Raw genomic sequence first — 26,859 nt, 5'->3', positions numbered from 1 at the left:
TCAAGCTGTCCACTCTATTCATGAGTGGGAGGTATAGCCACACCCCCAGTGCTTGACTGACAGCCTGTATAATGATGTGAGGCTGTATAATGCTGTGCTTCCTGGTGCTGGCGCCCCCTGCAGCCTGTGTGTGTGTGTGTGTGTGTGTGTGTGTGTGTGTATAGGAGAGATACAGCAGCTCCAGGCAGCCATGTTACAGCAAAACATGTCAGATTCATGTGTAGCTGATGTCTGTGTCTCTCACCTGTATATTAGGAGGATGCAGCATGTCAGCAGATGACATACACACACTAGCAATGCTTTACTATACATTACACACAGACATGAGCAGGGGGAGAAGAGGGGAGGGGTAACAGGAGTGACATCACTGCCTCTGACCATGTGACCAGCCTCATTTACATGATAAAAAATAGATGATTTTACAATGATTAATGTATGAAATAACTAGATAAAGGCTGTGATGGGATCCTTGTGATCTGCTCCAACAGGTAGAGGTGACAGGACAAGTGACACAGACCTGATGACAGGTGTCCTTTAAGTTCTGTCTACGAATTCTGTGCTGGGGAGTTGGCCCGCCTGCCACAGAATGGACTAGAGTGCCACCTATGGCAACCCTGGTATAGGTTTGTCCTCTCTGTCCTATGTAGTGGATAATTTATGAACATTCAGTTTAAAGAATACATACAACTACAATGCAAAACTGGACAATGCACAATAATTAGAGTGGTGCTGGATTTGACTGTTGGGGAAAGTCAACCCACATGACTGTTTGTAGCATGTACCCACAAGGTATTACATGGGCATTGTTACTAGATTCGTATTAGTTCAGATATTTATTTACAACTTGCAGGATTATTTTCACATGGTCTTCTGGATGTTACAGAGATTTTATAGTGAATAGCGTTTTTGTTTTTTAATATTTCTCATTGTTCTAATCCTAGTCCTAGACATAAATATATTTCCTTAAAGGGAACCTGTCACCAGGAGACCCATTTTTAGCACTCCCCCAGTCCCCACAGAGCATAGTACATACACTGCCAAAGTGTTTTTGTATAAAAAATAGGTTTTACAGAAAAAAAGATATGTTATATTGTACCTTTCATTAGCATCTGCTGTGTGACTAGGCAGTTGCCAAAAGGGAGGGTCTGGAAAGGAGCAGTTCCCCTCCACCCTTGGGAAACATGTGACCTTTTCAAATATATGAATAACTCCCCACACTCAGGATTGGCTGTAGAGGAGCAGGGGGCGTCGCTAAGCCCAGTGATGGGTGTTTTCATATATTTGAAAAGGTCACATGGAGAAGCTGTTCCCCAAGGGTGGGGGGAACTGCTCCTTTCCAGCTCCTCCCAAAAGGCAACTGCCTAGTCACCCAGCAGATGCTAATGAAAGCTTATTAGCTTATACAAAAACACTTTGGCAGTGTATGTACTATGCTCTGTGGGGACTGGGGGAGTGCTTAAATTGGGTCTCCTGGTGACAGATTCCCTTTAAGGAGATTGCCTGGTTTGGCTATTATTCTAAGTCATTACAAGGCTTCTTGACACTCCATTCACTCTATGTGAATGCCATAGGAAGCCTAGCACTGTGCTAGACAATTTTTGACACTTTCATACAACTGAATGGAGTGGCAAGTCACATTCTCGACCTGGCGTTCCACCCACATTTGTGAGAATGGAACCCTCTGGATTGCTAGGGGGTTTTAGGTAGCCCTAGTAGGAAAGTTTGGGATTTTTTTCAAAAGTCTTCTAATTGTGTGTAAAGAAAATAGATCAGACAATAGAGAAGAGTAAAAAAGAGGAAATGTTTACAAAACTCCCGCCCAGCCAGTCCCTACTTATTTAGTACAGGTCATCGTCTTTTGCCACTGATTGGTTGCAGCAGTCGCGTGTATCAATACCTGCCCCTTCCAGAGTATAGGTGGATGAATGAGAAAATATTTTTTTTGCCAACATCTAGACTCTCAACTTATGGCCCTACAGAAAGGTTTTGGTGGCTCATAACTTTGCCTTTCGTCAGTTACATGGGGCTGCAAATTACAAAATCATTATTACAAATATACTTTTTCTGTAGGTTTTTGAAAGCTTTTTCTCAACGGTCTTCTCTGAGTAATGTTCATTTTAACCTTCTTGATATTAAGGTTTAGTCTCTGCGATTTAGATGAATAAGCCGTGCCACTTACTGATTATTAGACACTAGGCTCACACTGTGCTGATGCTTTCCAATTGTATCCACTCAGACGGAGCTTGCTAAGTGACCTTCACAGTTGGTAGATGAACACTCTGGTTGCTCAAGGGTATTTTCTTCTGTTAGTGATGTATATACCCTGTTCTGCTTAATCAGATCATTGTGTCACGGTTAACAGCAGGAACCATAATCACTTCTAGCTCTGCTGCTACATTGTAGCCTTACAGGGACACCGTTTGAAGAAGCACTGGAAAGTGCACAACCAGCACATATATGTAGTTACATACTTCACAAATAAGAAGATGTTAAGCATTTCAGTTTTATCCATTTATTAGTACAAAATAAAAAAATGTTCTTTTCTATAATATTACTTTAGAAGAAAAAGGGTAGAGACTAATTAAAGTTAGTGATGATGGCTTTAATGATGGACTACATGAAAAATTATTCTTGGACCCCTTGCAAACAACCATGTGCTCCTCCTGGACCGGATTCCGGGCGTAGCACATGGCTGGGTGGAGAAGGGAGGTGGAGTGGGTGCCCCCGAGTCGGTCACAACGTGGTTCACAATCTTTTTCGGTCTGAGGGCCGCATTGTCCTTCTTCAGGGGGCCACACTATTAACCAAAACTCTAGATTCGCCAAAAACCACAGTAGAGAGCAAATTCCCCCCGGAAACCAATACTGCATAAAACTACTTTTGTACAATAAGTAACATTGAGCAGCCTACAATACAATACAGTACACAAACAAGACAATAGTAATGATGATAGAAATTGTCTGAACCCATGCAGCAGGTAACAATTGTGAATAACTGGCTGCATGTAGGGGCTGCGATACACCCTAGTGCTGTGCACTACCTGCCAGTTATTCTTATTATCTGCTGCACAGGGCCCCCTATGTACAAGAACTTAACTATACTAACTTACTATAATACTGCCCCTATGTACAAGAATATAACTACTATAATACTGTCCACTATGTAAAAGAATAGAACTATTATAATACTTCCCCATATGTACAAGAATAGAACTACTAGAATACTGCCCTTCTATACAAGAATGTAAATATTGAATACTGCCAACTATGTACATCACCTTTATTCCTCATAGGTTTCTTCATAGTGCCATATTCTGACACCTATAACTGCAGTGTTTGGTAAGGTGTTGTTTTTTGGAGAAATGAGTTTTTCCATTGATCATGTTTGAGACAAATTATTTATTAAATTTGGCTAAATGGCAAAAAGTGACAATTTGGCTGTTTTCTATTACAATGTTCATCATATGGGATCATTAATTTATATTTTGGTAGCTTAGGCATTTTAGGACATGGGGAGACCTAATGTGTTAGATATATTATTTTTATTCATTTATTTATATGTACATTGTAGGGGGCTAGTCCATGGTACACCAGTAAAATATATAACACATCCAGTGTGACCAGTGTTGTGGTGAGACGCCATCTCAATGGGGCAATGTGGGGTATTGGCAGTGACACACATCATTACCATGGTTAAAGAGCAGGGCAGTCTGTTTGATCATCACTGAGAGTAAGGAGCTGTTAATGAGGGCTCATGGGAGTTACGGTGTCCTATGGTGGCCACCTTGGAGATAACTCCGCCTACTTTAGAAAGGCCATAAAATTTTGTAAATCATAAAAGAAAACATTTCAGCTCCATTTTATGATCAATGACATTGGGTTTTGTTGTATTCATTTATTTACAACATTACAGGTTTTTGTATGAGATGTTCATATTCCAGAAATACCCATTTAACTTTCTCTGGGCACCGATCATAGTGGTTAATGTCAGGTGTATGCTTTATGCCCACAAACCCTTACCATAGATCCTTATTGACAATGTGAAGTACATATTATCACGTCACCTCCAAAGAAGAATATTTGCCTATTTGTTGCGAAGGGTTGCAGTTCAGGTAGGTAGTTTTTTTAAGTCACAAATGATTGACAATAAGAATGAAGACTTAGATGAGAACTCCTTGTCCATTTCCATTATTATTATAGATGGCATATCCTCTTTACTCGTTTTACAATCTATTATAGCTATAGCTGGTTTAAGCAATGGTTAAAAGTGTTTGCAACTCACAAATGTGCCTAGCTGCTATTCCTTGCAGAATTGTTCCAGGGGGACGTTGTTGATTTAAGTAGGACTAAATAATTCATTGCTCGCAGTGTTTAAGGCTATTAGAACAGAATATGCAAATATGGTGTGACTTGCTTAAAAATGAACATAGTGATAGAAAGAACATCGACCTCTTGGAAAGACTGCACAACACCAATTAAGTCATCGTTGGAAATGGTTTCTGTGTGACCCAGCATGTGGTGCATGAGACCCAGCCAAACATTCCACTGGGTAATAGTGATTAGTCACCATTTATCACACAATTTAGAGTGCCGGAAATTCCACATTCAGTCATGACAGCAGTACTTTTAGCTTTACTTTTCTGGAATATAGATGCGTTTTTGTAAGAGCCATATTACTATAGAATGAAAGCAAAGCAAAGTCTTCATGTTATGTAAATTTACCTTTCCTATTTTGCCTCCTATACCTACTGTCATTAGGTTTCAAGTACATAATGTAATCTTTTATTTTTCCACAATTTACATATTCATTCTTTGCTACGAGAAAGAAATCCAGCATCATTTAATGATATTTTACAATAATCATTGATAATTACCGTATATTCCGGCATATAAGACGACCTGGTGTATAAGACGACCCCCCTACTTCCCTGTTTAAAATATAGAGTTTAAGATATATTTGCCGTATAAGACTACCCCTTTTCCAACGCATACAAAACACCGGTAAAAATAAAAAAAAAAAACAGATTTGAATTTAACATGGTCCTATTTTTAATTTAAATTCTTATGACATGCAGGTATATAGCAGGAAAACTGTCGCTCATAAACATAAGGCATACAACAACAACATTACCATCGTCCATTTTACTGTAAATGTTACCATACTGTACCTTAAATTTTTATTTTATTAAATATTCCATGCCATGTACTCAGAAGCGGGAAAAAAATTCCAAATGCAATGAAAATGGTGAAAAAACGCATTTGCGCCATTTTCTTGTGGGCTTGGATATCACGTCTTTCACTGAGCGCCCCAAATGACATGTCTACTTTATTCTTTGGGTCGGTACGATTAAGGGGATACCAAATTTGTATAGGTTTTATAATGTTTTCATACATTTACAAAAATGAAAACCTCCTGTACAAAAATAATTTTTTTGATTTTGCCAACTTCTGGCGCTAATAACTTTTTTATACTTTGGTGTACGGAGCTGTGGGTGGTGTCATTTTTTGCGAAATTTGATAATATTTTCAATGATATCATTTTTAGGACTGTACGACCTTTTGATCACTTTTTATAGATTTTTTTATATTTTTAAAAATGGCAAAAAAGTGCCATTTTCGACTTTGGGTGCAATTTTCCGTTACGGGGTTAAACTCATTGAAAAACCATTATCATATTTTGATAGATCGGGCATTTTCGGATGCATCGATACCTGATGTGTTTATGATTTTTAGTGTTTATTTATATTTATGTCAGTTCTAGGGAAAGGGGGGGTGATTTGAAATTTTAGGGTTTTTTTATTATAATTTTTTTTTTTAACTTTTTTTTTTTATTTATACTATTTTTCAGACTCCCTAGGGTACTTTAACCCTAGGTTGTCTGATCGATCCTACAATATACTGCCATACTACAGTATGGCAGTATATGGGGATTTTCCTCCTCATTCATTACAATGTGCTATCAGCACATTGTAATGAAGGGGTTAAAACGAAATAGCCTCGGTTCTTTGGAAGACCCAAGGCTACCATGGAGACGGATCGCCCATGCGCCGCTATCTCTTTGAGGCTGCCGGCAGCCCACGCTGTGAAAACACCCGTGATGGGTGCAATATGCAGCAAAGACTTACCGGCTATGGAGAGGGCTCAGCCCGTGAGCCCTCTCCATGCAGCGCGACCCGACCGCCGCCGGTGTATAAGACGACCCCAGAGAAGACAGAAGATTTTTCTGTCTTCAAAAGTCGTCTTATACGCCGGAATATACGGTATATCCATATTTAACTCACCTATTTTTCAGTGCATCAATATCGTAGGTGCCTAATAATTCCATAGGGGTGAGGGGGGGCTTTATATAAAATAACCATTAGGGGGCTGTTTGGGATGATAAACTAGGGAATATTTTAGGGAACAGGAGACTGTTTGTTTTAGTTTCTGACTTTTTAATGGCGCCATGTGAGTTCACCGCAAAGGGGCCCACTGAGGCTCTGTCGCCCCAGGGGCCTACTGATACCTGGAGCCGGCCCTGTCTACAGCCAACGAGGCTTTCTATCAGCAACATCCTACTCCATACAGTACCGCACCATATGTACAGGTCTTGAATGCTCAACATTCCATATAGACTTTGTAACTAACAGAGAGCAAGTAAGAGGCCACTTAATGGTATTAAATACAAACTTGAGGTAATGTTTTGATCAAGTTTCATAAGCCCATGTAGCTTTTCTCAATGACCTTTGTTTAAGTGGGTCTCTCTTCTCTTATTGTAATTTGTTGAAAAGGTGCACAAATCTGAACATAGCCGTGTAGATTTGCATACTTTGGGACCCAGTCCGTTTCATATCTGAACCATTATTTAAAATTGGTTCGTTGGATCACATGATGTAAAGTCTGATCACGTGGCACATCAGACACAATTTAAAATCCTGCATAAATTATGGAAGACACAAGTTTAAATTTTAAAATAAATTCAAATTCTTCAGATGACAAATCACTATTAACAATATAGCCAACTATAAATACTTTTAAAAATTACAGTTGAACAATATTTAGGATATTGTTATAATATTTCATATCATAATATAGAATTAAGGTAACACATCTTGTCTCAGATTTAGACCCTGGTCTTTAATTTAATTAAAAAATCACAACTTTTTTTTTTTTTTACATGATCGCCTCCTCATATTAGTTTAGTCACTTTCTTTTCTATTCCTTTTGAAATAAAACCTTGTAAATCACCTGCATCTCTGAAAGGTCTCCGAAATCTGGTGTTACCAGAGCCCCTCTGTCCTGTAGCTGCACAGGCTGTTGCACTGTCTCATCCTCCCTCAGCACTTCCCCCTCCCACTGTCTGATGTAATCTAACCACAGCAAAGGAAGTTTCAGCACGCAGTGGGATGGGGAAATGCGTCTTGCACCCTGTAACAGCCTGTGAAGCTGCAGCATGGAGGAGCTCTAGTAACATCACCAGGGACCCTTTAAGCTCAATAGTAATTATATAAAAGTAATTTATAAAAGTTGAATTTAGAAGGAAGGGGGCCATAATTATTATAATGGATCTATGAGTAAGTGCCCCTGGTTTATCAAAGTTCAGTTTACATGAAAAAGTCAAGTACCATATATACTCGAGTATAAGCCTAGTTTTTCAGCACAGAATTTGTGCTCAAAAACCCTAAATCTGCTTATACTCAACAAAAAAATTAAGTCAAAACTCACCTTTCTGACGTCACCCGTAGGTCCTCTTCTGTCTCTGATGCTCCGGTGCCACCTCGGGTCCTTCGGATCCTCTTCGGATTCTTCCGCTCTTCTTCGGGTCCCCTCGCGATGCCAGCGGCAAACGGCTGATGTCATTCTGTGTGCCGGCCGAGCACTGTGACCCAAAGAGGAGCCGAAGTGTTATTACAGTGTTATTTTTTTTTTCCTGCTGCAGGGGCCGGGCAGGCTGTATGCTGCAGGGGCCGGGCAGGCTGTATGCTGCAGGGGCCGGGCAGGCTGTATGCTGCAGGGGCCGGGCAGGCTGTATGCTGCAGGGGCCGGGCAGGCTGTATGCTGCAGGGGCCGGGCAGGCTGTATGCTGTATACTGGGAGGCTGTGACCAATGCATTTCCCACTCTCGGCTCATACTCGAGTCAATAGGTTTCCCAGTTTATTGTGTTGAAATTAGGGGTCTCGGCTTATACTCGAGTATATATGGTAAATATGTTACAGTGTAAATGCATAGTGTATAAATGTTCATGTGATCTTCTATTACCCCTGCCTTTCTCCCTGCTGTTTATCCTGTACTCCTTTAACAACTGATAGAGAAGAAGCTAATAAATGTTTCTAATAACTTAACACTTCACAGAAATCAATGGTCTGTTGTGCTTTAAACTGTCACTTTTGTGTTCTACGACCTTCACGGTAGCACTTGCCCATTTTTTATTGGGTGTTTTTTCTCATAACATTCTTTCATTTTCTGTGGTTCACATTATTTCTAGTATATTTCTTGTTTTTCACTTTTTGGATTGATTTAAATACATGTCTCTCAGATGCTTTCGTTCATTTATTAAAAAACTTTTCACTCTGGAATAATAACATTTCTCCTTCAGCATTCATTGACAAATTGACATTAGACACAGTTTGACTCGTCAATTATTGCTTATTATATTTAAGATGGACTTTCAAATTCGTTTAGCCTCTGGATATTAAACTGCTGCTTTTATTTCTTGTTAGACTCATTTCCTTATTTTGTCTATGCAGTGATGGCTGCCAATAATGCATGGCTGTCCAGGATCAATACATTTTTGATCATTGGTTCCAGGTAGTGTGAAAAATGCCTCAGAAGTTCAGTTTAAGAAATTGGCTGTGTGCGTTGGCAGGATTTCCCAGCCTGACGCTCGAACCACTGGACTGAACTCACATGCTGAGTTCAGTCTATTGATCTGAGGTTCATTTCGGGAAATGCTACCAGCGCTCAACTGAACTCAGTGGTGGAAAACTGGCCTAAGACAGCTTCAGCCTTTGTATGCTGTAGTGGGATCACATTGTCCATGTGGTTTCTCTTCTGAGCCGCTGAATAGCACCTGAAGTCAACAGGGTAAGGAGAGTCACCATTTTGCCCTTTTTATTAACACCACTTGGGGGCAAAAATAAAGAATTTAAAAACGCTGGACAACCTCCAAAAGAGTGAAGACGGCTAAATTTCTTAACTTGGAAATAAAATGCGGCCTGATATGCCTTTGAGGATGGGTTTTGATAAGGTCATTATGTATAAATGTACACACATGTCCGTGGTGGATAGATATTTTCTATGCACATATTGATACTAGACAGAACTGTAGTGTCTTATCTTAATCCCAGAGCAATACATTGCCCAAGTGTGAATGACGCTTTTATCAGAACAGCTTTTAGATGCGGTGCCAAATGTGTTTGCTTTTGTGAGTCCCCCAAAGCTGTCATCCTTGTCATAGATTGTGAGAGTATTGTATCCTATCGCCTTTTACAGTTTGTAGAAGTCACAGTCAGCAGAGGACTATGCAAGGAGTCACATGTCCTAATCTGATGCAATTGAGTTTTCCCTTTTTCCTATGTCTCATCACGAGTATTCAGTCGTTCCTTTCTGTGACTGCACACAGATTATTGAATATGAAGCATTCCTGGTTGGCGAGTTTTGCGGTTCATCTTGCACTCAGAGCTTCACACATGGCAGTCTCCACACAGTGTGAACAGGGACATGTATACCTGTGATGTGATACAGTACAAGTGGATGACCAGCATCTTTACACCAGAAATATTTGAGCTTCATTCACATGGAAGCCACAGTAAAGCTAATCTAGAGTCGACCTCTATAATGCTTTCTGATTCCAACTTCTTCTGTTGAAATCCCTATAGCAGTGATGGCGAACCTTTTGGGGACTGATTGCCGAAACTACAAGCCACATATTTTTCACAAAGTGCCAAATGCCAAGTAAAGTTAAAGTAACTAAAGTAACTCGCAGGTTTCAAATGTATTGGCGTCCTGAGGACATTAATACGGTAGAAAGAAGAAGAAATTTGAATTATTATAAGGTCACTTAACAGGATCAATCACAGGTCCAGAGAAGGGTCTACAATGACAATACAGCTCCGCCAGCGCCTCCTTGCTCCTCCTGCACCTCTAGTCACTTTAAAATAGCGCTGAATGTGGCATGTACTGGGCTGCCTGTGACTGCAGGAGAAGGTTTTGAGTCCTAAGTGGTAAGCTGGGTGATGGCCTGGGTGCCCACAGAGAGGGCTCTGAGTGCCACCTCTGGCACCCGTGCCATAGGTTCGTCCCCTGGTTACAGGTTTGTTCTTAAGTTGAATTTGTATGTAAGTTGGAAATATGTAATTTTATAATTGTAGCTCCGGACAAAATATTTTTTCTGTCCTTATGACAATTGGATTTTCAATTTTTTTTTTAATGTAATGGGAACAAGGATTACTTCATTACAGTCATTATTACAGCCTGGGGCTATATTAAAGCATCCATTGAGCTTCACCAGAGGTCACAGTGGTAGAGGGGTCCGTCTGTAACTAGAAGTCATCTGTAAGTCGGGTACCCTTTAAGGACATCTACCACCAAGGTGAAAGACTGTATGCAAATGAGCCTGAGGGACTCCAGGCTCCACCTCAGGCTCATTTGTATACAGTCCTTCATCCTGGTGGTAGATGTCCTTTAAGTAGGGGACCGCCAGTACATGAAAATTCTCTAAATGCAAGGACCCCTTAGTTTAGGAGTCAGAACTCCAAATCTTAATTCTATGGCAGAAACACTGAGAAACTTCTTGTTGACATAGTAAGTTCTGTTCAGATCATTTCCTTGTAAGTTATTGACTTTCTGAGAATAAATGGAAGATTTTTGTCCTCTCTAAACATGCCCTGACACACTCTGGGTGACCTCACGGCTTGGTATCTTGCTGCACTGGCTTGATAGCATATTTGAAACGCTTTTTAATTTTTAAACTGTTTTATTGTAGAAAAGTAAATATACAATAAACATCAAGCACCGCATGCAAGCGGGATACAATATACAGTAAGAAAAATGGTAAGTAGTCATTCTAGTAGTCAACAGCATATCATATTCACTTGAGTTATAGTGGTGCTCAGCATAATTACATGTTAACATATTACATATTAAAATACAACTTAGTGCTACAACTTCATCCATCGTCTGCTTGGTTTATATGTTAGTTAAGGCAACATATGGGGACTTTGCTACATGAGATACATCACCAGCGCAAGGGGGGGGAGGGGAGGGGGAAGGAGGGAGGTTATGGGGAGGTTAGCCAGCCATGATATACCACAATAAGTTTTTTCACTAAACATCCAACATTACAATAGCTAGTTATATTGGTTGTCTATGCAATTCTGCTTGCATCTCATCGGTAGTGAATGAAGTATGTGTAGAGTCACACCATGTTTTCCACACCTTGTTAAATTTCTCAGGGCATCCCCTGCGTTTATAAAGCACTTTTTCATACGGGATAATTTGGTTAACTAATCTTTTCCATTGTGATAGAGAGGGCTCAGAGTCACCCATCCAGCGCAGAGCGATGGCTTTCCTGGCTAGAAATAAGGATTCCCGCAGTAATATCCTTTCGTGGTGAGACCAATTCTCCTCATCTAAGACGCCAAACAGGCAAATCAATGGCGTGGGTGAAAGAGGTTTTGTAAGGATGGTAGAGAGGAGATTGGCTACAGCGGACCAGAATGTTGTAATACATGAGCATTCCCAATACATGTGCCAGATGTCAGCTGGACTATGTGTGCAACGGAGGCACTGGGGTGAAGATAATCTGCCCATTTTATGAAGTCGTAGCGGGGTAAGATAGCTCTGATGAATAATGTATAATTGTGTCATTTTGTTATTGACTGCTGGTGAAACATGAAGGTGTGACTCCAACACTTCCTCCACCACCTCATCATCCATTTCTGGAATAAGAGTCTTCCATTTCTGAATGGCTGGAAGTTGCTGACTGGTGGCCAACCTGTCTATAAGATGTGAGTAGATGGTGGAAATTATACCTCCTGGCCCTTGCGATCTGACTACCCCTATAAGTGGATATGAGGATATCGTGAGGTTGGGGTCAGGGAATTGAGTTTGTAGCGCATGGCGCAATTGTAAATACTTGTAAAAGTGGGTACGTTGTATCTGGTACTGCTCTTTTATCTGTTCGAAGGAGAGGAGAATATTATCCTTATATAACTCTGCTAGCGTGTGTATTCCAAGGGATTCCCACCATTCCCTATCCTGCAAATCCGTCAGGTGGGGCATCTCCCCATTGCGCCATAGTGGAGTTTCTGATGGAATGCCGGTAAAAGGGCAGATAACTACAGCCTCCCTCCACACTGCCTTGGCTACCCTGAGAATAGGCAATGTGCTTTTGGCTCCTTTGTGATCCCTTAGAACTGACCATAAGCTCGCGGCTCCTACATATTCCGCTAGCCATTTTTCTGGGTATTGAAGTGGTTCATGTGAGATCCAAGCGCCTAAGAACTTCAATTGCCCAGCTAGATAATAAAGGAAGATGTTAGGTAGGGCCATACCCGCCTGGGACTTGGGTCTCTGCAATTTAGCAAGCTGTAATTTTGATCTAGAGGATCCCCAAATAAATGTAATTATCATGGAGTCAAGGGTGCGGAAAAAATGTTTAGGGATCGGGTAGTAAACATGTTGAATCACATATAGACACTTTGGCAGAACTACCATTTTAACTAGGTTGATCCTGCCTGCCACTGACAGGGGGAGGGAGGCCCATGTTTTGAATTTGTCTCTAAAGTATCCCAATAGAGGGAAAACATTGAGATCCAGAGCAGTTTTAGGTTGTCTTGTTAAGGTGACCCCTAGGTATTTAAATTTATCTATGACCACTAAGTCAGATACTGTTTCAGGGGGGTTATTGGCTCTGGTTGGGGATAGATACATAAGACACGATTTGCCCCAATTTATACTTAGTCCGGAGTAGAAACTGAAATCATTTATTAGGTCAACTGCCCTGGGTAGGGAAGTGTCTGGTTGTGACATGAGGAGGAGAAGGTCATCCGCATAAAGGCCAAGGCGGTCCTGTCCAGTCCCGCGGGGAACTCCCTTATATATTGTGTCATTACGGATTCTAATCGCCAGTGGCTCAATTGCCAAGGCAAATAAAAGGGGCGAAAGGGGACACCCTTGACGAGTGCCCCTTGCGAGTGGGAATGGGTCAGAGAGTAGCCCATTTACAGAAATAGAAGCTTGTGGATTCTTATAAAGAATTGACACCCATTTACAGAAGTTGGGCCCAAAACGAAACCAACCATCTAATGAAGCCAAGGCCCAGTCCTCTTTCCTCTCTACCCCTACTTGCATAATAATTTGTGACCTTCTCAGATTTTCAGAAGTGGACCTCCCAGGCATAAAGCCTGATTGGTCTTCATGGACCAGAGATGTGATGACTTTATTAAGTCTACATGCCAATATCTTGGTTAAAATTTTATAGTCATAATTCAACAAAGAAATGGGCCTATAGGAGCCACATTCCTTTGGATTTTTATCAGGCTTAAGAATTACCACGATATTGGCCATGTAGAGCGATTCTGGTAGGTACCCTCTATCGAATGAGGTATTAAACATCTGTAACATAAGAGGCATAAGGGAGTCTTGATATTTAAGCCACATTTCCAGGGGAAGACCATCGGGTCCCGAGGCCTTACCCTTTGCCATCGATTTTAAGGCCTCATGAAGTTCTTCAAGTGTCAATGGGGCGTCTAACATGTCCCGTTGCGGTTGGCTAAGTGTAGGACATTCCATTTCTCTAAGATAATCATTAGTGGCAGCCACAGTGGATTCTGTTTGCGAGGAGTACAAATCCCTATAAAACTCAGAAAAGGCTGTTACAATATCATCATTAGACGTGATGGCATTTCCCTCTTTAGATGTTAACTGCAGAACCGTGGGAGACACAGTGTTTTGGTGTATCAGTTGTGCTAATAAACTACTAGACTGGTTACCCAGCTCAAAATATTTCTGGTGTGCAAAAAAAGTGCGTCTTTTTTCTTTTTCATAAAGACAATGCAAGTACTTCCTACCTGCAGATAACCATTTATCTTTATTTATATCAGAGGGATCTGCAATATAGGCCGTCTCTAATTGGGTACATGTGGTGGCTAGCTCGGCTTCTTCTCTACGGGCCTCTTTCTTAACAAATGATATTGCTGACTGCAGACAACCTCGTATGTATGTTTTAAGGGCGTCCCACATGGGAAACTGAGGGTCTATCATATCATTATGGGCCAGGTAGTTAGCTATTTGATCCGGCGTACGATCAGTGGCAGGCAGGAGGGAGAACCAGAAGGGGTGAATTTTTCGAGGATTAGTCAATATATGAACCGCTGGAAATCTAAGATTCACTAAAATAGGAGTGTGATCGGAGACACCTCTTGGTAAGTGGACGATGGTATAAGTCAGCGCTACCGCACTTGGATTACCACACACATAGTCTATTCTAGATAGGGTGTTGCGTCCTGGGGTATGACAGGTATACTCTCGCACATTAGGGTGACGGAGCCTCCATATATCTGTCCAACCTAGTTCTAGTAGCAGACGAGCCAAATGAGTCTGTATGTCAGTGGGTTCCATTTCTGGATCTTGCCTAAATTTGTCCAGAGCAGCATCGTGTAGGGCGTTAAAGTCTCCCATACATAAAAGAGTAGCCTGTGGAAATTGCGCTGCAAATGATGCAGCCTCATGCAAAACATTCAATGATGAGGTAGGGGGGTTATAAACGCCCAAGATGACAAATGGGCGACAATTCACCCACGCCTGAGCAAAAACATACCTCCCTTCCGGGTCCTTCCTGACTGTACCCGGTTCCCATCTCACTGAACGGTGTACGAGAAGGGAGACTCCTCTAGAATGGGACGTGTGCGTGGAGTGTTGAGACCATTGAGCCCAGGGCCTATGTATGAATCTGGTGGTTGTTTGGGTCAAATGTGTCTCCTGGAGACATATTATAGAGGGTGAGTGTTGCAGAAGACTCGTCATTACCATGTTTCGTTTACGGGCTTCCCCTAGACCCCTGACATTCCAAGAAATTAATGTGAGCGACATACTTTCTTAATATATCCCAGCAGCGCAGTCTACTTAGATGTCATATGCTGTTACCTTAACTATATAATGGAAAGCAAATATATCGTAGCAGGTCCCTATAAGAGAGACTAAACTCAACAATAAACACTATTAATATAACCAACTCTTTACAGAGTAAACCACGCAGTAACTGGAGTCACCCAGTCGCTGCCAATTAACTTGTACGAGGAAGTCTGCGCTCTAGGTGGAATAAGAGCAGCGCAGACTATCGCTTCACAGCAGAGCTCTTTCCTCACATTGTGGCAATAATTCTAGAGTAGACCGCCAAATAGTATATATCTCTCCTTCTGGAAGGAGGGCACAAGCTTCATTAAACGTTATACAACTTTTGCGCAACATTAAAATTATATATAATTTCCCCCATATAGGGGTACAATACTGTGTCAGACACTTTTATATATGAATCAAAGTACATATATACTTAACTACCAGTATAACATCAAGGGGTGTAGATACCCAGATCAAGGGTGGTTAGTGCTGTTCCGGGCCTCTGGGTCTGTGCGGCCTCCTCCGAGTATTCAGCCAGTCATCTACCTCAGATGCAGAGGCAAAGAATTGGACACGGTCTTCATAGATGACTCTTAACCTGGCTGGGAAGGCCATGGAATAGGGGATCTGTAGCTCACGGAGTCTCTTCTTGACCCCTGTGAAAGAGGCTCTTGACTTTTGAAGGGCTGCGGAGAAGTCCGGAAACAAGGATACTGTATTGCTCTGGTAAGTGATGGATCCCATGCGTCTTGCTGCACTCAAAATGGCGTCTCGGTCTATGCTGCATAGTATGCGCACCAACATGGGGCGCGGGGGTGCTCCCGGGGTGGTGGCTTGGCTGGAACTCAGTGGGCTCTTTCCACAGAATAAATGGTAGAAACGGAGAGATCTGGTAGCATTTCTTTAAACCATCTTTCCATAAAAAGTATAGGATCTGCACCTTCGGCCCTCTCTGGAAGTCCAAGGACTCTGATGTTATTACGTCGTAAATGATTTTCCAAATCGTCAGATTTCTGTGCCCACATTTCAGCAGCTTTCTCAAGGGCCGCAATCTGGGCTGGTACAGGAGCATTATCGTCTTCTATGTGGGAAATTCTCTCTGTGTCTTTGACACGCTCTCTCAGTTTCTGCATATCTTGCCTTAAGAGCCCGACATCCACTCTTATCTCATCTATTTTGTTGGTAAGTGAGACTGTGGAATGTTGGATCGCTGTCAGAAGCTGTGTGGAAACCTCTTTAAGTGTTAGCTCCGGCTCACCTTCCACTGCCGAGGAGTCATCAGATTCTGAGGCCGCAGGCGTAGCACGTGCAGTCGTGGAGGCCACGGCGCCATCTTGGGCTTTCGGTCTGGCGAATTCCTTGAGCTTCTCTGCAGCCGCAGAGGTGCGGGATTTGCTCATGGCGCTCCGTCCTCGGTAAGAGGATCGTTTAACCCGTGTCCAGGGTATATTGGCGGTCTCTTTACAGCAGGATTTTGGTAGCGAGTTAGGCTCTGGAGCGGAGCTCTGCTCAAGTGCGTCCGCTCATGCCGGAAGTTAGGTCACGCCCCCTATTTGAAACGCTTTTATTTGCCAATTTATACTATTTTTGGCTTGTCATCTATGAATCTTTTACATTCAGGCTGGAATAGCAGTGTATGGCAATAGCCAACCCAAACACATACCAATTAAGTGGATGCTTTGTTTTGATGTTGATCGCTACAGCAATAATTTTCTGTCATTTGTCATTAAGCAATTGTGTACAGATTGTTGTGCTCATGAGAAAAGGCACTGTTTATATTTGCAAATGTGGAGGTTTAGATAAATCCCTTACTGACGGATGTGTTTTAGAATAGACCGAGAAGTGATTCCAATCCTTTGACATTGAGAAATCAGGTATCTTTCCAAAAATTATCTGCATCCTGCTAGGGCCCATAATTTAGTAATACAAATTATCTGCATCATCTGCATAATTTGGACTGGAGAATACTTAGCCACACAAAAGTAGTTTCCCTTATGGTTCCAACCAAATTTGGAATGATCTGAACGTAGAGTATTCATCATTATACTGCTGGCATTGTGAAACATAGAAGGGAAACCTCCTATATGTCTTAAACTCCCTAAACTCCCCTATTGGAAACTGGTGTTAGAGACGATTTGGAATGTGACAGGTACAGCATTACAAGATGACCCCACTTGGGTCCTATTGCATCACAATGAAATTTCTATTGGCATATATAAGAAATCGCTAGAGCGCCATCTTCTCAACGGAGCTAAGGCTTACATGCACGCATGTTGTCACTCCATTGAGCCCCCCTTCATTGCATCAGTGGTTGGGATGTGTGAACTAGTTACACCGGATGGAGAGTCTTGTTGATGACAAATAGATAACTTTGTGCAACATTTGTCTATTCGCTTACTTACTTACTTGAATGCGCTTCTAACATGTTGGTTTGTTTTAAAATTTTTAATAAACTTTAATGGGGGGGGGGGAGTAAAAATCTCAGCTGAATCCATCTGGCTAAAACAAGAACAGGGTACATGGACATCTATGGAGAAGGGAGAGGCTCTAGGATGTGATTGTGAGAGGTAAGGCAAAGGCACAGAATGATGCCGCAGGAGCTACATGGGAATGTTCTATTTTACCCAAAGTGTTTTGGTCACATCAGCCTTGTGGTTGCAATTAGGACTAGTAACTACAATATTTTATTTTTGGTAGAGCTGAGTCATGTTAGAAAAATGTGTTATGGGGATAGGATATATATAACATGTATATAATTGTGTTAAGAGCAAGGAACCAGGTTGCTTGTACTGCATCAATGGGTCATATAAGCTTCTAATGGGTCAGGACAGTCTGTGGACAAGTATCATCATGGCCATGCTGTGCCTTTGCAGAGGGGCTTGTGAGTCTTTAACTGCACCCCTGGAATAGTTAAAGCCCTTACCACTAGATCAGAGAACACTCAGAATTGGACACTGGTGTTACTCCTCATGGACACATACAGTCCTGTTTTTTAGTTAGTTGAAAGGTAAGATACACTTTAAAAACATTTGCATATTTACCACTGCTGTAAAGCCGCACATGATGTTACTGAGCTTCTTCTATGTGGGCACTGATCTGGCAGAAAAAACTTGGTACTACTTCTGCGGTACACAGGATGTATATACAGGACTCTATTACTTTAGCCAGTGCCCTACAAAAATAATGGGGGATGAGAACGGAAAAGGAAGGATGCGCCATTGTTTCTGTATCCTCTAAGGCTTAGTCCTGTTTAATGAAAGGCTCTTTCATAGCAATCTATAGAAAGCTGTAGAAATCTGCAGCAGCCGGGAAGAGGAGATTTCCTGGCTCGCAGGATGAAGCAGTGGCATGTCACAGATCTGTGACTTCATTTGTACCATGTTTCAGGAAGTTCCTTCTGCAGTTCAAAGATATTCATAAGAAGAGTCCGTTCACATGGTACACACACAGAAAGCTGAAGAAGAGATGCCAATGTGCTGCTAATCTTATATTCCTGTCACAAGCCAAAATACATTATGTTTGGGTTCTACCACTACGGTCAATTCTGTCTCTTAGAGCAACAGTTTCTAAGTATTATTATGTTAAAGAAATTGTGGATCACTTGAAGCAAAACATACAGAACTGTTTTAGGAAATACTTGTATTTCCCATGAAATAGGAATGAAAGAAATCGTCGTTCCATCTAAAATTTGATCACTCAGTGGAGCAGATTTATCAAAAGTTTCTTAAAGCCCTAACCCAAAAATAACCCCTTAATACAAATAGTCATATATTCTGACGCCAAAAAACACAGTTCAGACAACACATTTATAATATATGCTAATGACTTAATTAAACTTTATGGAAAGTTAGTATATGTTCTATTAACGTCTGTGTCGTAGTTACCCATTTTAATAGAAAACCGGACACGCATGCCTTTTCTGGACAACACAAACTGGACCCTTGGATTTGGATTAATTTGGTTCATAACACCGTGTGCAGTGAAAGTTTTCTTTTTCCATAAAATCTGCACAATAGGCTCAGAACTTGGACATCAACAATATCTAAAAATAAATGATTCATGTTAGCCTCCAGTCACACATTAATGTGTGAAGTTGTCTCAGTTGTGCCAAGACTGCATTTCACCCCCACTGGAGACTGTGGCTTAGAAATTCACAGAATGCAAAGCATCGTCCTTGGGCACAGTTGTTGACACCAGCCTAATTGAATTGAAATGTTTCAGATGTATTGTTATGCCTTGATGAAAGGACATAGAGGAACAGCCTGCTTTCTGGGTGCTCACATGGTTTGTTCCCTGGCAGGGTCTCATTGATGAGTTTGAATGGTGCATTGAGATTGACCATCCTTTCCCATGCTCACAGACTGGGTTGCAGTCCTTTGACAATATTTTTTTTGACTTGTGAATTGTAGGCTTTTCTTCACTCTTTTTACATTAATGCACTGTTCAGTTTTAGACTATTTTATTATCTTAAGCATATATGTATATATATTCATACCTTGACATTCTATGACAATTGTTACTCAGAATCTTTTGGCAAATTGATGAGTTCCTTTGGTGACTCTCGATCATCAGCACTAAAATGAACTCCTCTTCATCTCAGGGAGACAGGGAATTGGTTATATGCATTAAATTGGATAGATGTCGTTGAGTTTGTTACATAGTTGTTGAAACTCAGCAGTGTTGATTTAGAGACACTTATCCCATATTTGAGTTGCATTTCTAGAAAATGCATTTTTAGAAAATCTAGCCTTAATTTTATATGCTGCCATAGTTTCTGCCATTTAGGTAGGGTATTTTAACAATAAAAAAGATCACTAGTCACAAAAGTAATTAAAAATAGGGTGATATACAGATTTTGGGTGACAATGTTGGTCTAGACAATACTTTCTTAAGCACCATTATGCACTCTCCCAAATACCTCCTCCTTTTTCCCCTTAACCTGTAAGGGAGCCAACTTAACAAAAAGACCACAATAGATAATGGGTAAAAATCTTATACTGATCACGTAGAGGAATTTACAAGTATTTAACAGGCAAGAAATAGTCAGTGTAATATATTCATTATCAGTAATAAAGAGGTGATATGTAGGTTAGGGAATAGGGCTACCAACCCCATGCATATCGCCCCACACAGCTGTGTACAAAGAGCTATAAAAAATTAAGAAAAAACAATATAGCTGTGTACAAAGAGCTATAAAAAATTAAGAAAAAACAATAATATTCAAGATCTTATCTTCAAAAGGTAATAAAACATAACAAAAACATGTATATTAACATGTTATATCTCTACCAAAGAATAAGGGGGTGTTTCAAACTGAAAGATGTAAAAAAATAATCTGTATCGGAGTGAACAATTCCTCATACGGCTCTGTGAACTGGAACTCAAACAATTATGGCTTTTGAAAGGCAGGTAGTAAAAACTGAAAAGGACTGCAACATTAAGAGGTTACTCAGCTTAAACCGTGTCTAGTTTTGTTGCTGAAGTAGTATATGGAACAGTATGTATACAAATGGTAGACTTTGTGAGCCTGGATGTAATGGAAGACAGTCTGCAGTGACAAGGATATCAATATCTCAGTGTGTCCACTGGCCTGGAGCATATGTTTAGTAACAGATGTCCCACAAGCTGTAAGGCAGTTGTCTTCTGCAACCAGTTGTCAAGCTGCAAGACACACGGCTGTGAATTTCTACATTGTACATGTGGCGCGTACAATTTTACTATAAATTTTCATTGGATTAACAGCTAGTGCTCTGCTACTAATGAAATGTCTTTCCTGGATGAGAATTTGAGAGACTGAAGTCAGCCTTCACTTTAGTAGGTTATATGCTTTTTTAATTATATGATTATATTTTTTCATATATAAATTATAAATATTTAATATGGTCATCAAGGAAAAAACTGCAACATTCTTCTTGAATTTTCATGTAAGAAAGCAGATATAGTTAGAAATAACATCTCTTACTTCCATAGGACTGTTGGCTGTATAATGTAGGCTTGGGTTTGGGTATTTGAGTTGGGACAATTGGTTTGAGTAATCTTTGAAAATCCCTTGATAAATGAGACCATGGGTAACAGTTTCAATAGATATATAGTTTAAGTTGTCATTGAATGAGAAGAGTTGTTGTGAGCCCACTCACTGCCCATACTAATGACTTTGACAATGTGGGATGTGTATTTGTCTGGGAACAGAGCAGGTGCCTGGTGCAGACATGAGCAGGGAATCAGCTTTTCTTGGTACGAGATGATAGAAACACAGCAAGACTTGTTTAACAGGACATTCTCCATTTCCTCAGATGAACCTGCAGAACTGTTTTAGAACTGGACACATTTCGAATTGGCTTTAACCCTGGCCATGCCAATTCTCTATACTTATGACTCTCTAGACATGTCTTTTAAGATAATTTTTTTAATCAACTTTACATATACTCCATAGGCATGGCTAACCTTGCCTTCCTTTTATCTATGTTAAATCTATCGGCTTTTTTGAGAACTATATATTTTCATTTATACAACAGGGTTATTTTTTTTTTTTCTAAAAAGCATTGCTGGTTTTATTATTTTAAATCTCCCAGCTAGCTCAGTCTTCAGTGTTGTAAGCCACAGGGAATTTGTGAACTTCCTTCATCTGAACCATAGCAATGTGTTGACACTAATTGACACTTAATCACACAATTAGTTCATTCTTCATTTACTTAGTACATCAGCGAATACCCATACTGGAGCTTTACGATATAAAACACTCTCTTCATTCCTTGCAGATGTGAAGAACATAAAAAATGTATATTATCTAGATAGATATTAATAGATTATCTAATTTAGAAAAAATAAAGCCACTTATCTTCTTTCTACATCTATATTCACACCTTTTTTTTGTAAAGCTCCAGGGTTTTTTGCTGAGCGTATCCATAGACTTATACTTGCAGGTGGGGGCATCCTTTTTGCCTCTGTCTGACCACTATATATTGAATACTGTGGGAAATATGGGATGGAAAGACAAAGCAAGCTATGTCTTTCCATTTTGCTCCCTCCTTTTGAGCGATCAATTGACTCTGTGAATGCCATGATAGCCTATGGAGACGGATGCAAAATATTGCATCCATCCCCTACCTCCCTTGAGTGTACTCTCAGGGCGCACCCCAGTGGTGTAGCTGAACATATGAGGAAACACATATTTGGCGAAACACCCTGAACATTGGCAGTAGCCTGTCACAGGCTGCTTCTGATGTTTACTCCTCCCACTTTTAATGTTCTGTTCCTCTGCTCTTTCCCTAGAACCATGTGTTGTCTTGTCCATGTTTTTCATGGGCCTATTGACAAGGACTTGCATTAGTATGTTGTCCTAGCCCTGTTCATAAATATCATGGATGGGGCAAAGTTGCCCTCTAACACAGGTCACCAGTTACATCCTCCTTTATCTGGGGTACTGAAATACTCACTAATGAGTCCACAACACTGGAATTTCCATTATACATCAAAGCTCTATGAATTCTGTTTATGTGTTACTGTAAAGGAAACTTAGTGTACAGGAATGTAATGTCTATTCATTGAGCAAGGTCATTATATGATTGATGGTTAATGGACGCTATTTTTGTTGGCTTTTTTAAAATCTCCACATAGAAAAAAGTTTTTCCAAGAATAGTATTTCCTTATCATAAAGAAGCATCTTGATTTTCCTTGAAGCTCTGACCGCCTGTTTTGGCAGAGTTATGAAACCTTCCTGAGTATTGCTCTTGCATTACTGTTTATGGGACAGATCCATGATGCCCCCAGCATTTACCTTGTCAGTAATATAGTGGTTTTGCTGTGTTAGCGAATGTGTCCAGAAAACAATGGGGCACATTTACTAAGAGGAGTGCAAACCACCACAAAGTGTTGCGTGCGCCACAAAGTGTCTCGGACACTTCTTAAATACCTGTGCAAGCAATTTGCACTGAAAAGAACAGGCAAAGTCTGACAGAAAACTGGCGCACAGCCCTTGGTAAATGTTTTCCAATGTTTTTGGGATGATTTTTTGTTTTGCTCACTTAATCGATGGGCATGTCAAATCAGATTTGGCCATTTGTCAGCATAAAGATTTAGAACTGTGAGCATTTTATCCGCACCGGATGAGACTGTGGTTCGCTTTGTCGAGCATAACAGTAATAAGGTGGTAAGTAATAATGAGCAGATGCCACATCCTTTTATCCAAAGCTGAATCAATTTTATTTGAGGGGAGCCATAGTTTTTATTGGAATATGTTAGCAGCTGCCTTCTTGCAAATATAAAGTAAGGGGGTCCTACATATTTACACAAACGTGTATCGGACACAAGACTACTGCATGGTTCATAGGCAGAATTGCAATCGGACATCTTTCTTGTTATTTTGGGCACCAATTTTTTTTTTTTGTTATTGTATATAGATTATTGCAGTTGAACAGGTAGTCCTTAAAGGGAAGACTCCTGTATGGCGATACAACTGATTATCATAGAAGAGCATGGCAAGCACTGCCTGACGATGTGTAGAGATCCAACTTGAATAGCTTCAATGTTATGTTCTATTGCAATTTTCATGTAAACTTGCTAATGCTGTATACATAATGAATGCAACTGGCATTGAGGCTACTGAGGTACTATGTCTGCCTTTGTGTAAGAAATGACAATGATCACGATAATCACACCTTATCCACAGTTTATGGATTTTCTTAACAGTTTACAAAACACAACACTGTTGTCATGCATGTGTGTGGTTTTAGACTTTTTTTTGAACAAGCTGTCATATGTGTGTACATGGCTAACAATATATTTGTCCAGAATATTACATGGCATTTCACATCTAGAGCCTGCAGAGGAAAATCAATGTTATGAGTAGGTGCACACACCTGTATTATCCTTATTTTTAGGCATGTGCTGTCTGCAGTAAAAATAGCATAATACATGCTCTATTTTTCTTTTACATATTGGTCATATGGACCTCTTTTCACAGAAACTAGAAAGGATTGGGTCTATGAAAAAGACTAGTCATCCTTGTCTCCTATATACTGCACACAGATGAGAGTATAACTGGGGTCTGTGCTGGTGTCACAGATGGCACACAAAAAAACTATTTTTTCTAATAGCTTATATTACACAGTTTCATCTATGTACTGATGATTTATGCATGGATTGTCATGCACACAGCTAACTATTCAGAGTAAAACATTTCTGTAGTAAAAAGGTACATAGATCTAACATGAAGTAGTGATTTAGCTACAGGTTCATGCCTTAAAGGGGTTGTCCGCTTTTACCACATTATTGACATAGTTTGTGTAATACAAAGTCATACAATTTTCCAGTATATTTTCTGCATCAATTCCTCACAGTTTTCTAGATCTCTGCTTGCTGTCCTGCTAAAGCAAGCTTCAATGTTGTAATTCCAGTGGATGAAAATTTGTCCATGGTCTTGTGATGGACATGTAGGTGCATGAGTCGTTATTATCAAATAACTCCTATTACTCTCTGTTATATAATAGCTTGTGCACCTGCATGTCCATCACATGACCATGGACAGATTTCTGTATATTGGAAAATTGTATAACTTTTTATTACACAAACTATATGAATTATTTGCTGAAAGTGGACAACGCCTTTACATATTCATTACACAGCATCTGAACACAGCCAGAACAGTAACAACTGGTATAACTGGATCATTACAATCCATTTTCACTCCTGTAGGAATTATACATTACAAAGGGGATTCCCCTTGTAATCTATATAACTCCAGAACATGTCTATGGTATTTCGCTCACAAATAAAACTGAACATTAGCTATTAGCTAGTATCTGATCTTTTATTCTATAGTCATTAGTGCTACCTACTTTATGATTATGGAGGATTTTCATGACATCTTAACAAAGTTCTTAAATGAGTGGAGAGCAACTTTCCCAAACTAATTTAGGGATATAGTACTTCTTATTTTTTTGTAAATTATAAGTACTGTACCAGAGACTATATACAAACACATTTTTATAGTGTCTAGTTTGCCCATTGTCAATGAAAAATGTTTCCTCAAGGATTTATTGATCTTAAAATCAATAAAATATGCATAATGAATGTAATATTGATCTTTGAGATTTTATTATCCTTCTGAATATACGATTTATTTTATTTGCTGGTACCTGGAATTGGATAAAAATAATAATAAAAAAAAATACTGTAATGAAATCTCTAGATGTTACCATTGGGAAACATTGTGGTTCTTTTATAATTACTTATTGTCTCCATTTTTCTTTGTCAAGTAAATAGTACTTCTGTTTGAATTGGCAGTGTATATCCACTGGGATGTAAGCCAACTAAGGGGCTTTTACCATACAAAAACATTTACCCCTACTTTACAGTTGCCCGACTGCAGGTTCCTCCACATTTAGCAAAAGAGGGAACCACACGTTTCCCTAAGCTTCCTGGCGATGTCAACTTTCGGCAATGTCTTATACTGTGATCCTTGTCCAACCTCAATCAATGAAGTGCTGGCCTCATCCTTTATATCATTGATTTCAGTGGGACCTACTGTATGTCTCACCGGCGACATAAGGCGATAACTTATGTTTATGAAAATGTCTCACCTTTTAGAAAGCGTGCCTGGAAAAAAATGGTTACTTGCTGCCGTCTATCTGCCTAGCTGGAAAAGGATTATCAGCCAGATCTATGATGTGCCTATGAATATGCCACTGGTTCCTACTTTATTAGGGTGTTTTTAGTGATGTAAATTAAAGAAACTATTGCTTGGGCACTTTAATCTGTCACTTAAGAGAAAAACTTTATCTTCATATAAATGAGCATCTTGGTACACTGATGGAGTTAGCTGGTGCACCCTTTGAGATAACTGTATAATGCTGCTGGTGCCAAAGGTTGTTAAGTGTGAGACCCCGATCGAACTGATGAACTGGTAAAACTGATCATCAGTATCAAAACTGGCCCTGGGATCAGAAAACTACTTTAACACATGACATATTTAGTAGTAGGAATTTCTTAATAAGAAGGTATGTATACACACCTTCTAATTCTTCCGAAAGAAAATACGAGTACACCAGGATTCTTCTTTAGATGACATAGTTCCTTCTTTTATTCACATCGTTTGCATTTTTTTACACTCTGATCCAGTCGTGATATGTCTGTCATATGAGCTGATGTATCTCTCATATTCTGGTTGTAAGTCTTTATGTTTAACTCTTTCAGGAATAGAACTCTGCCCTCCTGGACACAGATTCATGATTACGATGGTGGCCAGCTTCATTGGGATGGCTGGACAGTTCCTTCTGCCTGGTTTGGCAGCTCTCTGTAGAGACTGGCAAATCCTCCAGGCTGTCATTATCTGTCCCTTTATTCTGATGCTCCCCTACTGGTAGTAAGTATATCCATTCAATATATTTGTTGGTAAGAGGGTAGCATAAAGTACTTAATAAAAAAAGGGTTTTATTGGGTAAAGCTAGGTTCTTTAGGGAATGTTCACCTGGTATGGATACACAACTGGCAATATCACAGCAGATGGCAAAATGTGTGGATTTTGCTGCAGATAGTGCTGTGTAATAGTCCTGGGTTTGTGGTTAAAGTCTGAACTAATCTTGTCCTGTTGCAGAAATAGTTCCTGCATCCCAAATTATAATGAAAGGTTCAACTTTCGATATAAAAGAAAGAATCCATCAATACTAGGGGGTGGTAGTCACATCATACCTTCTCACCATCCATGCACACAGACCTCTATACAGGGCACAGAGGATCCCTTTCCCATAGAAGTCAATGAAC

The 26,859-nt window shown here is 40.2% G+C and overlaps 1 protein-coding gene across 1 annotated transcript in view; it reads left to right on the top strand.

The window, feature by feature from the left end:
* SLC22A23 (solute carrier family 22 member 23) overlaps positions 1 to 26,859 on the top strand; it is an 86,243-nt gene that overhangs the window by 47,459 nt on the left and 11,925 nt on the right. Inside the window, exon 4 of the mRNA XM_072152498.1 lies at positions 26,293 to 26,461. Within this exon, the coding sequence (XP_072008599.1) occupies positions 26,293 to 26,461 (169 nt within the window). The remainder of the gene's footprint in view (positions 1 to 26,292; positions 26,462 to 26,859) is intronic.

This window comes from Engystomops pustulosus, chromosome 5 (assembly GCF_040894005.1).
Source record: "Engystomops pustulosus chromosome 5, aEngPut4.maternal, whole genome shotgun sequence".
Classification (NCBI taxonomy): domain Eukaryota; kingdom Metazoa; phylum Chordata; class Amphibia; order Anura; family Leptodactylidae; genus Engystomops; species Engystomops pustulosus.
Note: the sequence above shows the minus strand (reverse complement) of the source record. Positions and strands in the feature narration are given on the sequence as shown.